The 13,832-nt window shown below is 34.7% G+C and overlaps 1 protein-coding gene across 8 annotated transcripts in view; it reads right to left on the bottom strand.

Moving 5' to 3' along the window:
* Nucleotides 1-13,832, bottom strand: part of LOC128519142 (adhesion G protein-coupled receptor E5) — a 181,557-nt gene that overhangs the window by 6,369 nt on the left and 161,356 nt on the right. For 2 of the 8 annotated variants that reach the window (XM_053492739.1, XM_053492738.1), the window contains exons 3-17: nt 10,690-10,845; nt 10,443-10,595; nt 9,769-9,915; nt 8,967-9,119; nt 8,219-8,371; nt 7,444-7,596; nt 6,678-6,830; nt 5,375-5,527; nt 5,159-5,202; nt 4,856-4,939; nt 2,997-3,150; nt 2,730-2,846; nt 2,222-2,409; nt 715-879; nt 382-576 (exon numbers count right to left, since the gene is read on the bottom strand). In XM_053492739.1, coding sequence (XP_053348714.1) covers nt 382-576; nt 715-879; nt 2,222-2,409; nt 2,730-2,846; nt 2,997-3,150; nt 4,856-4,939; nt 5,159-5,202; nt 5,375-5,527; nt 6,678-6,830; nt 7,444-7,596; nt 8,219-8,371; nt 8,967-9,119; nt 9,769-9,915; nt 10,443-10,595; nt 10,690-10,845 — 2,168 coding nt within the window. Of the gene's footprint in view, nt 1-381; nt 577-714; nt 880-2,221; nt 2,410-2,729; nt 2,847-2,996; nt 3,151-4,855; nt 4,940-5,158; nt 5,203-5,374; nt 5,528-6,677; nt 6,831-7,443; nt 7,597-8,218; nt 8,372-8,966; nt 9,120-9,768; nt 9,916-10,442; nt 10,596-10,689; nt 10,846-13,176; nt 13,261-13,832 lie in introns of all 8 variants that reach the window. The other 6 variants (XM_053492737.1, XM_053492740.1, XM_053492742.1 and 3 more) reach the window with 6 other exon arrangements.

Consider the following 13,832-nt stretch of genomic DNA (forward strand, 5'->3'; position numbering starts at 1 on the left):
CTACGTTAAAATATTGAAAGTCTGTCTCTTTGGTAACAAAATATGAAGAAATGAGTGCTGCTCAAGACTTTTGCAATCCAGAAGTGACGGTATCGAAAAAAACTTGCCGTTGTTATGGTTTGTTTCAGATCTGTTACACTTATACTACTTCCCCTACTGTTTTTTGCAGTGTTTTTGCAAAAGATTCCACCGTCTTTAGGGAAAATTAGAGTGACTAAGCATTGCAGTCAACTTCTTTACTAAGTTCCTTTCTAAAGTTCCCTTTAAAATCACATGATGAAATACACACTGGGGAAATTCTGAATATTACTTTGAGCTCTTTTCTTATTTACTTTAATTGCAATGCATGAAATTTTAACCAGAATGTTGTAGCTCAGGTACCTTGTTCCCTGTTTGGTTGATGCCGACGAGGAAGATTAAGTCGGCGATGAAGAGGCTGATGCAGAGGTGCAGATGGATGGTGGTGCGAGTGCTTTGGATGGAGCGGATGAGCCAGAAGGTCAGTATGCAGATGAACAGGCAGATTAAAGACAACGAGAGTCCAATCCAGGTGATCAGCTGAAGCTCAAACACGTCCTATCGCAAGGACAGAAAATGCAAAATACTGATGAAGAGCTAAATCACCATTAAGATTCTTAATCGTGACTGAATAGCTTGACGATTTCCCAAAGTTAAAATATATTTTATTATTGCCTCATGTACAAAGTCACCTACATCTAGCTCATGGAGCGCCATTAGCACAGCAAAACTGCTGAGGTGTGTGCATGAGCAGACGGAGTAGTTGGTGGTATTTTGGATTACGTTGCAGCCTTCAGTAGACCACGCACCCCCTTCCAGCTTGGAGTCCCAGAAAACACAAACTGATTTCAATTGTGTTTCCTGTTAAAGAAAAAGCAATTCAATTTTAAAAAGATTGGTCATTAAATGCTTTACTAAATGTAAAAGCTTGATAATTTCTTAAAAGCCTGGAATTCGGATATGATAATTAGTATGATTAATACTTTCATTTGCAGGAGACATTTTTGGGCAGATGAGGTCAAAATAATATGTTTATCAAAATGATGACTTATTATAATAAAAAATAATTATCAATTTGCCTAAAATTATTTCCCCAAAATGACCTCCTCGTTTTGGAACACAGCACATTTACAATTATAGCAAGCACTGGTCTGGCTTAGTTTTAAGCTCTTTGTACAAGTTGCCATGTGCTCATATTCATGTTCTCCTCCTTTCCTCCTGCTACTGTATGCTATTAATGCTATAGATGAGTCTCACTAACAAGTGATTTTCTTATAGCCACACAGCTATTTATTGTAGTTCCAATCGTCTAAGTTCTTTTGTAAAAGGATTTGAAAAAAAAGAAAAGAAAAGAAAACCAATTATCCTTTTCCTTTCACTTTACAATTATGTGCCACTTTGTGTTGGTCTACCACATAATATCCCCCAAAGAATTACATTTGCATTAGTGGTTGTAACGTGACAAAATATGAAAAAGTTCAAGGGGTATGAATACTTTTGCAAGGCACTGTAGCTCTGATTTCTACTGTCGTTTTTTTTGTGGTGCAGCTTCACCAAGTGTTTAAGTGAGCTTCAACCACGGTCATTCACAATTTTTTTCTGATCAAGTGAAGTCGACAGCTCAGCACTAGCCTTCCAGGTTTTAATAACATTTTTATTAACACACAGTTTGAATGGCTTTAGCATGGGAGATTATTTATCTCTCTCCACTTTGCATATGATGCCATTTAGGTAGTTTCATTTTTACAAAAAACATACGCAGCACATTCATGAAATTTACATACTTTTCTCTCTTATTCACATGCAAAATGGTGTGTTACTTGGGCCTATTATATATATATATTTTGAGATATTTTGAATGACATAGGCTGTACACTCTTAATAAACAAAAGACAAGGGATGTGATTTGGAAGGTATCGATGAGTAATCATAATAAAATATTTCATGTGATGCTCAGGGATCTCAGTAAAATGGATCTAGCTGTATTCATTTATAAAGTAAAATCTGTTTGGTGGCCAAAGGCTACGCATTTTACAAAATATGTTCTGTAGCATAAGAGACGCAATTGCACTCCTACTTCTTTATTGTCTCCAAAGGATGTTTAGAATAACAATTTGCATCAGTTATTAAAATCCCAATAAAAACATAATCATTAAAACACTTAAATAATCTGTTGCATACAGTATAGTTGTTAGTGCAGTACCTGCAGGTGAGAGAAGTTGAGAGTGATCGGATTCTTTAGATGAGCCGTGTTCGGGTTTGTGACTGCTATCGTCACTACTTTTGAGTTGAGCTTGCATCGATCTACAGAGATTTTACTTCTATTGGAGAAGGTGTTGATGAGTGAACTATTCAGACTCCGGTATTCAAACAGGGACGTCGATGCAAAGCCTGTTTAACAATATACACAAGCAGGCAGAGTGAGAGGGGACACTGTCTGTACCACTCTGTTCTGTTCGTTAATCATCAAACAATATTCCATTGATGGAGACATTTTTAGCATTACAACTATTACAATGTGTGTCAAAATACTGACTTTTTATGTATAAATCAGTTATTCTATACTATAAAAGTCTATTAGTCTCTGTCTCTGGATTAAAATACTCTTTTCTATATATGTTTCTGAGTGGACCACGTAAAGGTTAAAGATTAAATCAGGCATAATATTGTTAAAGATTTATGTAAAGCACAGCATAAATAACAGTCTGTACCTTGATAAGAATCTCCTACTGCTGCTTCCCAATGGCTATTAAATTCTGTATCATTGGTGGACAAAGAAAACATGCCATGTGGAGCATTTGGACTTCTTTTCACCAATATCTGGACTCCTGCAAAACAAATATGATATGCATAAATATATATGATAATTGCAGGATATTATTGTATAGCTGATTAGACTATGAAACTATGACACTAAATTATAATATAATTAATAAGGTCCATGTGTATGGAGTCTGATGGCTGTATTAGTCTCTTACGTGCACGAAGATATGATTTACTGATATCGCTCTTCGTCTGCAGCTGTCCAATCAGAGGGAGGATGTTTTCAACCAATTTAAACAAAGCTGTGATAATCTTGGTATCTGTTAAAGATGTTTTTGAAAGAAATCTGTCTAATGCCTCAAGAAGAATCTGTAAAAGTGAGAGAAAGAGAGGATACAGCAGGTTTGTTAAAATTGATCCAATGGTCAAGGATTAAGCAAACATGCTATTACAAGCAATTACTAAATATTTTGTGTTTTTTTGTTGAGTATTGTTTGTGTTTTTTAGGATACCAGATAAATGGTACCGGTGTCTAAATGGTGCCTGAATCGACATGTTGGATAACGTTAAAGAATGGCTTTTAATAAAAAAAAAAAACATATATTAAAAGTTTAAAGCATACATAAATATAAGTACATACATCCTTAGTGAGCTACCTCTACCTGCTTCCGTCAGAGCAAGTGTAATTACAGTGTTTACACACAGCATTCCTGTCCTCATCAGATACTCTTTCAACCTACTATAACTAATATCCTGAATTGTGCTTTTAAGTCAGAATGTGAAGACAACACAAACACTCACATTACTACAGAGATTAGATGGATTTGTATTATTAGAGCTTTCTGACTCGCGTTCATGTGCTTTTTCTCAGTCGGGAAATTATTTTTCACATGTGAAACCTCACGGTGAGGGTGATAATACATCTTATCTCTGTTTTAGAGAACCAGAGGACAAATATTTCAATTGATTGAAACGCACCGTGTTCTAGTACATACAGGCCAACCCTAGCCATAATGGTATTAGGTTATTGTTAAGCAAAAGAGCAAATGATAGTTTTTTGTCAAAATTGTTTGGTTATATTTATCCAATTTTAGATTATTTTGCAAAGCACAATGAATTCACCTGCCACAGTTTTGTCCCAAATAAATAAACCAGCCTACAGTTGTGTTTGTTGCTGTGTAAATATGCAGTTTAGTGGCATTAATACGGTTGGTTAATTTTATTTTATTTTTTTATATGTAACGATATATTATACGTAAAGATTCTAAACATAGAATATATAGTAATTGTCAACAAAAAATATTTTGTTATAGATAACCATGTGTGCCTCTGGGCAATAATTTGCCAAAATGAGTAAAAATAAAAAAAATGGCTTTCCATTTTGCTGTCAAACTTTTCATCTGCTCTTGTTTCTGCATGATCAACGTAGGGACTTGTATGGCAGACAGTAAACATGAACAGATTTAAAAAAATGTCTTAAAACATAAAGCTGTCAACCATGGGAAAGTTTTCAGGATGGCATTTGTTTGCACTTTGCAGTTTCTAAATAAATCTTTTTGTCCTCTTAATTTCGATAAAACTTCTGATTATACCTTATTTTGTTAATGTACTTCAACTTAAATCATATTAAATGTAACTAAAATGCTTAAAATGCACAACATCCTCCTTTACATAAATCAATAATTTCTCTCAAACTGCAAAGTGCCATAAGAGGAATTTCTCTTTTTGTGGAGAGAGATCACATCACCGTGTCACTAATTCTTTCCCCAGTGTGCCTCTAAGGGTTTTATTCCTTACTACATGCAGCACAAGTGATGTGTCCAGTTTGCTGCTAAAATGTAATCAAACTAGCACTTAGATCAGTGCCTTTAAAATAAAACAATTCCTCAGTTACTTTCTGTATATAAACCTAGCATGTGTCTGTTATAAGATTTGTCCCACAGCGGGGAAATTTCTTTAACACATTTCCCTACACATTCAACAATATTTCTTTTATATTACTTAATATAAATGCATTGATGGAAGTTTATTTATTTTAGTTTCATCTGAAAGTCAGTAATTTAGGCAAAGTTACCTCTAACATCCTCTCTCCAGTCGTTTCCTTCTCCTTACATTTGCTCTGCAACTCTAGAAGAAGCTGATTCAGGTCTTCAGAGATCTGTGGAGAACAGACAGAGGAGGGAAATGATAACTACGTAGATCATGTATGCTGTCCTTACACATCAGGCACTACAGAAAGTTGGTGCAATTTTTCATAGAGAATATTCTCAGAACAACTTGCATGTCCAAGTATGATTAAGCGTGAGACACCAGTGGTAATCTTCAGAAATATTGAGAAGAACCAGATTCGAAAGAAAAAAAAACCTACATATTGTACCTGCACAGATGGATTTTCACTATAAAGATCGTCACATTTCAGTTCTAAAGAGAAAATAAATCATAGGTGTTAAAATTTTTAGGCATACACTTACATAATCTTGATTATTTCCTATAAATGTATAGTTCCAGGTGTTAAATTCTTCACTTAATCAATGGACTACAGGATAATAAACAACTCAAGTGAATGAAATCCTGCTTCAGAGTCACACCTTACCATTGCATTTAACATCTTGACTGGCATTAAACTTCCCCTGCAAGTGACTGGCCACGAAACCCCTATTACATGTGCAGTAATAGGAGCCGATTGTATTATTGCAGGTAGCATTAGAACCACAGATGGTTTCGTTCTTCTCACACTCATTGATGTCTACAATACAAAAAAGGTTTGCTTTTAAAAGTAATATGAACATAAGTCAGAACTTGCCATTTTAATTAGCTTTGCCTAATTAACACACACACACACACACACACGCACACGCACACACACACACACACACACACACACACACACACACGGAGAGAGAGAGGGAGAGAGAGAGAGAGAGAGAGAGAGAGAGACTGGATATCAGGAGCAGCTACTGTAAAAAAGTGAGTGATAACATGTAATAGCTTGTCTTTAGAATTCCGTAAAATCCAATGTGGAAATATACAGTTTATTTTATACATTCAAGAAAAACACTATGAAAAACTATGAAATAACACATACAGTACTGCATTATGTAATTAAGTAACAACAACAGTCAGTTGTTATTTTAATACACCAAGTTCAGCTGTTTTGAAATAGTTCTTGCAAAAACAGTATTGTGTCGAGTGCATTTGCAAAACCCATCAATAATAATATGAAACTTGGCTCTCATGAAGACCATCCCAGGAAAGCAAAACCAAAACTTACCTCTTCTTCAGAGGAGAAGTTAATTTACAGTTACCAGCCTCAAAAATCACCAATTAACAACCAGCACCTCAGATTATCAAATGGTCAGTTGAGATTATTGTATTTTTTGGATGCCTTCACCATTGTTTTACAATGTAGGAAAAAATAAAAATCAGGAAAGACCATGGAGTTAGAAGGTGTGTCCAAACATTTTACCGGTACTGTATATACTGTACCTAAATGATGTATTTTGAAAAGGAGTGATACAGAGTGAGGTATAAGGTATAAGAAAATGCATGGGGGTTATTGAGGAGCGGTGACACTGATGTCAGATGTTCTGATTTGGTTCTAGTACATACCATATTGGCACCAGGTTTTGGTACCCAACCCTAGCATTAATACTGTTGGTTGAGCTTAAAAAAGTAGTTAACTCATGCTTTAATTGTTTTTTTTTTTTGTAAAAAGAAAAACACATGCATTATGGTTCTTAAATATAGCAAAACAAGTTCTAGAGATAGTCAGAAGATTCTAAAAATAGAATATATAAATGTGTAGCTCCAGATGTTACATTCTTCACTTAATCAATGGACTACAGGATAATGAACAACTCAAAAGAATGAAATCCTACTTCAGAGTCACACCTTACCATTGCATTTAACATCTTGACTGGCATTAAACTTCCCCTGCAAGTGACTGGCCACGAAACCCGTATTACATGTGCAGTAATAGGAGCCGATTGTATTATTGCAGGTAGCATTAGAACTGCAGATGGTTTTGTTCTCCTCACACTCATTGATGTCTACAATAAAAAAAGTTTGCTTTTAAAAGTACCATAAACAAAAATTAGAACTTGCCATTTTAATTAGCTTTGCCTAATTAACACACACACACACACATACACACACACACGCACGCACGCACGGACGCACGGACGCACACACATATTGGCACCAGGTTTTGGTACCCAACCCTAGCCATAATGCTATTAAGCATCAGTGTTGAGCAAAAGAGCAAATGCTAGTTTTTTTGGTTATATTTAGTGAATTTTGGATCATTTTTCAAAACACAATAACTTCACCTGCCACAGTTTTGTCCCAAATGGATAAATCGACCTACAGTTATGTTTGTGGCTGTGTAAATATGCAGTTTAGTGGCATTAATACTGTTGGTTGAGATTTAATCAAAAAAGTAGCTAACTCTTGCTTTGTTTTTTTTTTTTTTGTAAAAAAAGAAAAAAAAACATGCATTATGGTTCCTAAATACAGCAAAACAAGTTCTAGAGATAGTCCAAGGATTCTAAAAATAGAATCTATAAACGTAGTTCCAGATGTTAAAATCTTCACTTAATCAATGGACTACAGGATAATGAACAACTCAAAAGAATGAAATCCTACTTCAGAGTCACACCTTACCATTGCATTTAACATCTTGACTGGCATTAAACTTCCCCTGCAAGTGACTGGCCACGAAACTCGTATTACATGTGCAGTAATAGGAGCCGATTGTATTATTGCAGGTAGCATTAGAACCGCAGATGGTTTTGTTCTTCTCACACTCATTGATGTCTACAATAAAAAAAGGTTTGCTTTTAAAAGTACCATAAACAAAAATCAGAACTTGCTATTTAAATTAGCTTTGCCTAATTAACACACACACACACACACACACACACACACACACACACACACACACACACACACACACACACACACACACACACACGCAGATATTGGCACCAGGTTTTGGTACCCAACCCTAGCCATAATGCTATTAAGCATTAGTGTTGAGCAAAAGAGCAAATGCTAGTTTTTTTTGGTTATATTTAGTGAATTTTGAATCATTTTTCAAAACACAATAACTTCACCTGCCACAGTTTTGTCCCAAATGGATGAATCAGCCTAATGTTTGTGGCTGTGTAAATATGCAGTTTAGTGGCATTAATACTGTTGGTTGAGTTTTAATTTAAAAAGTAGCTAACTCATGCTTTAATTGTTTTTTTTTGTGAAAAGAAAAACACATGCATTATGGTTTTAAATATAGCAAAGCAAGTTCTAGAGATAGTCCAAGGATTCTAAAAATAAAATCTATAAACGTAGTTCCAGATGTTAAATTCTTCACTTAATCAGTGGACTACAGGATAATGAACAACTCAAAAGAATGAAATCCTACTTCAGAGTCACACCTTACCATTGCATTTAACATCTTGACTGGCATTAAACTTCCCCTGCAAGTGACTGGCCACGAAACCCCTATTACATGTGCAGTAATAGGAGCCGATTGTATTATTGCAGGTAGCATTAAAACCACAGATGGTTTTGTTCTCCTCACACTCATTGATGTCTACAATAAAAAAAGGTTTTCTTTTAAAAGTACCATAAACAAAAATCAAAACGTACTATTTCAATTAGCTTTGCCTAATTAACACACACACTCATGTACATATTGGCACCAGGTTTTGGTACCCAACCCTAGCATTAATACTGGTACTTTGGTACCATAATGCTATTAAGCATCGGTGTTGAGCAAAAGAGCAAAAGCTAGTTGTTTATTTTTGTTATATTTAGTGAATTTTGGATTATTTTTCAAAATACAATAACTTTATCTGCCACATTTTTGTCTCAAATGGATAAATCAGCCTACAGTCATGTTTGTGGCTGTGTAAATATGCAGTTTAGTGGCATTAATACTGTTGGTTGAGTTTTAATTAAAAAAAAAAATAGCTAACTCATGCTTTAATTGTTTTCTTTTGTGAAAAGAAAAAAACATGCATTATGGTTCCTTAATACAGCAAAACTAATTCTAGAGATAGTCCAAGGATTCTAAAAATAGAATCTATAAACGTAGTTCCAGATGTTAAATTCTTCACTTAATCAATGGACTACAGGATAATGAACAACTCAAAAGAATGAAATCCTACTTCAGAGTCACACCTTACCATTGCATTTAACATCTTGACTGGCATTAAACTTCCCCTGCAAGTGACTGGCCACGAAACCCGTATTACATGTGCAGTAATAGGAGCCGATTGTATTATTGCAGGTAGCATTAGAACCACAGATGGTTTTGTTCTTCTCACACTCATTGATGTCTACAATAAAAAAAGTTTGCTTTTAAAAGTACCATAAACAAAAATCAGAACTGGTTTTTCCTAATTAACACACATACACACAAATGTAGAATGAAATAAAAACCAGGAAAGACCATGGCATTAAAAGTCGTGTCCAAAAGTTTGACAGATAGTAAATATACTTATATAAAGTGTTTGGAGGGAGAGTGATACAGAGTGAGTTTTAATACTGTATAAGAAAATAAATGAGGATTATTCCAGCTGGAGCATTAACACACACACTTTAGGGAATTCTGAGATCAGTGCCATGTTGTTAAAAAAAATAAAATAAAATATGTGGCCTTGATAAAATGGTTTAAGACAATATGACAAACTTCTTATTAATAAAACCTAGTGAATGCTGTAATTTTGTCTTTGGCTAGTGATTTACACAAATCTTACAATTTACTTAATTAATATTCTTTAAGTGATTTTTAAGCCACATTAAATCATGAGGGCTATAATGGAATCTGACCATACAGATAATAACTTGAATTCTGCACTTTTGGCCTAAAATGCTCCAAACTACATGCACAAGGACACATGGACATTCAAAATATTATTTAGCTTATGTGAAAGATGCAATACTTCAAGTAGAGTCAAGTAAAACGATGACCAAAGAACACATTACCATTGCATGTAACCCCTTGGATTGCTTTAAATTTTTCCTGTCCATTGCTGCTCACAAAACCTGGCTTACATGTGCAGTAATATGAGCCAAGAGTGTTTTTGCACTGAGAATTAACACCACAATTGTTTTTCTCACACTCGTTGATGTCTGAAAGGAAACAAGAGTAGAAGTTTTAGTTTTCTTATCCTCAAACTGTTAAATACATCAGAGACAAACAGCTCAGCTTTGCTTGCTAGCTTTTCTCTTGATTACATTCCAGAGGTTTGATTTAGGAGTAAATTGCTGCAGTCTCTTATTTTTTATATGATATTTTCTTATTATATACAGTATATTTCTTACATGTAACCTAATGTAGTGTATTCTGTATAAAGTGGTGTGGTTTAATGCATTAAATGCTCTAAAATGTATCATGATGAAGGTTTACTATAAAACTACAGTAAACACAAGAGTACCTTTAAGAGTCTTTCATAAATATTTACAGAATATACAAATGTGTTTCACAAATCCTTGCTACAATGTCAAATTTATTCCTGTCTCTCTGGTAGACATGAAAGTCAGCTTATTACATTAAGTTCAGATAATGTTACAGCAGAGTTAATGAAAACTATAAAATTATTAACATAAAAAAGTCCTCATGCTTGTTACTTTCATCCCTTAGCTAATTCATGTCTCACCGTTGCATGAAACACTTTGACTTGCATTAAACTGCTTCTGTCCGTTGCTGGCCACAAAACCAGAAACACATGTGCAGTAATAGGAACCAGGGGTGTTATCGCATGCAGCATTAGAGCCACAGATGACTATGTTTGTAGTACACTCATTAATATCTGAGACAGAACCACAAAAGCAGAGGTTTAGGTTTATCCTTAATGTAGCATTAATACAGAAATAAACATCAGAGAATATCACAGACATACTGACCTTTGCATTGTTCACTATTCTCCTGAGTAAAATTAAGAATCCGTGTTCTTGTCTGGTACCCCGTTATACACTGACAGTAGTAGCTACCATTTGTGTTGTAGCAATTTGCATTTGCACCACATATTGGGGCCGTCTCTGGGTCACACTCATTCTCATCTGTATTATAGGATGAAGATCACATATGAAGAATAAATAGAAGAAACATTAGAGAATAAAACATTAGATTCTTCTGATTTTAAATTACAGTAAAGACAATAAATCAGTTATTATCAGTGGTGGAAAGTAAGGAATTAGATTTTCTCATGTTACTGGAATTAAGTTGATTGTTTTACTTATTTAACTTAAACATGTTTTGTGTAAAGTAATTTTATTTATTATTATTATTTATTTTACAAGTAAAAAACATTAAAAAAAAAAAAACAATACACAGCACAGTGGATACAGCACTGAATGATGTGCAGAAGAACAAACTGGCAATGAAATAAAAATAAAGAAAGATGGAGACAGTCAGGTCAGACACCAGTGGTGCAGACTAGGGCTGTAGTGGAAAAATTACGCGCCTTCAAAATGTTTAAAATAGCCCTTACCCTCCTCTGACTAGTTTTAATGCAGTTTTAAAATTTGCTAAAAAAAAATTTTAGATCGGCTTTTTAACAACTCAGGTCAGGCTGAGGCCACACTACACAAGTTTGTACAGAAATTTTGTATAGGATTCAAAATGGTGCCAAAGCCCAAGTGTTGTGTCTTGGTACAGTTTAGAAGTGACAAGTGTGTGAGGAGAGCAGACTGAGAACAGATTTCTCCTGAATCACAATATATCAGTGTTTGATCTTTTCAGAGTCGACTCTGGACGCTGTTGTGTGTATGCACTGGTCACCAACTCACCTGGGAATGTGGCCCGTCAATAGCCAATCAACATAAGGAGTTGGGATCTTTCACTCCCCCCGGTCATTCATTCATTCATTCATTCATTCATTCATTCATTTAATAATTTCTTTCTTTCTTTATTTATCATGTGGTGACATGTTTAAAAAAGAAACATCATGTGCGCGTGTGCTTGATGAGCAAGTGGGTAAATTTACAGTTGAAATAAACTAAAGCCAAGTTGTATGCAGAAATGGTGCTGTTTTTTAAATAAATATTAATACTAATCAGTTTATCATATTAAAAGTGCTGCTGCCTGTCAAGGCTGCCTTAATACTGGGGCTGAGCTGAGCTGAAGGGCCTACTGAGATTAGGGAGCCATAAAAAAAGAAAAAAAAAATCACAGTTTTGTCACTTGTTAAATTTTATATCCATCACTTTATATTCATGTTTGTGGCTGCCGATTGAGCCAATTTACATTTGACTCTTGTGGGCACCGTGAAACAGAATGTAGAGGAATATTTGGGCATTTGAGGTAATCAAATGCCGGTAACAGGTGAAAATTTGGCTTGCTAGGGAAAAAATGTCAAACAAGAAGTTAGAGTGTTGTACTCATAAAAGTAAATTGTTACAGGAGAGAAATTATTCTGGGGTCTCTGTATTATTATTTCGCTTTGACTATTTGGCAACACTGATGATCCCTCACCTGGTGCAGTCATTAAGTATATGATCCACCATTTTTGAGTCGTCATAAAAAATCTGCAAAGCCAGGTTAATAGTCTATACTTCTAGTCTTATCACAATCTTTTAAGATTGTGAAAGTCATATAGTGTGGCTTCAGCCTCATTCGTATTGTTTTACCAGATCAAATCGTAGTGACCAGTCACATTGCCTTAAGGATATACAAAGATTTCTGAAGTTGGGAAATTGCAAGCCTCCTCATGCTGATGCCAACAAATAAATAAAAATAAAAAAGTGAAAAACAACAACATAAAATTGTGTTGTGAATATTCATTTAGATTATTATAGGGCGAGCCAGGTAATAATGTGATACATATACTTCTATTTTTTTATATAATTTTATGTCTCATAAAATTATATAAACATACTTTATATTTATAAACCAACCTCTTTTTTTATACCACTACATCCCAGGTGTTCACCCAGCTAAAAGTTGGCCTGTTATAAATCTTGTGTGAACATGTTTTATTTTATCTCACTTTAATTTTTAATCACATTCCCTTAATTAAACTACATTTATATCTTCTTGTCATTTTTGTACTACACAGGAAGTACTCCCATCCCCCTCTGTTAAAACAGTAATGAGTACATTTTAAATGAGTTACTTTTTGACTTTTTGAGTAGATTTTTAGACTGGTACTTTTACTTGAATAGCATGTTTTAGTGCACTTTCCACCTCTGGTTATTATGATGAAAGCTCTTAGGTGACTGAGCATATTGTTGTTTCCTCTATAAACTGTGTGTATTAATGCTAAAAGATTACATAACACAGATGACTTCAGCTCAGTTTTTAAGAAAACTGTTTGTTTTCGGGACAAAATGCAGGCATTAAATTATGCATGCACAAAATCATTATAATATTTTTTGCAGGTTTGTCCTTACCTACACATCCGTTAATGCCAATTTCATATCCTTTAGCACACGTTACTTGAGCGGTCACGTCCTTCAACTCAGCGAACAGAAGACCTGCAGGAAAAGATTTAGCTTTAGATCAGTTTACAACTGGATATCTGTGTTACTGCTAATCAGTGTTGGGTGTAACACGTTACTTTGAGTACTTGGATTACTTTTTTGACGTAACGAGTAATCTTACGCATTAGGTCCACCATTTAAATACTTAGTTATTTAGTCATTTTTTTTAATCATTCCCAATCCTTTAGTGTGTGTGTGTGTGTGTGTGATAGTCTCCTACAAGCCCCACCCCCGATAACCTGCCTCCCTCTGTTTATCCCCCTACAGTATCTCACCTACAGTATGCGGTTTGACTATACGAGGACCGATGCGCAGAAAGATGGAAACGTTATCACAGCGACAAAACTCGTGGTGAATCATAATGAACCGTACTTACGGCCACAGCTCAAAACCGTGTAGGTGAGATAGGGGTATTAGTAGTTAACAGATTATAGGTCAAACTTCGCTGAGTGATGATGGTAGAATAATTATAAAGGTCTTGACTTAAACAACATAGTTGTCATTTTCTGCAATGGAAAAGTACTCGAACTAGTTACTTTTATCAATGTAACTGATTACTTTTTTAA

The sequence above is a fragment of the Clarias gariepinus genome, chromosome 3, assembly GCF_024256425.1.
Source record: "Clarias gariepinus isolate MV-2021 ecotype Netherlands chromosome 3, CGAR_prim_01v2, whole genome shotgun sequence".
In the NCBI taxonomy this organism is placed as follows: Eukaryota; Metazoa; Chordata; class Actinopteri; order Siluriformes; family Clariidae; genus Clarias; species Clarias gariepinus.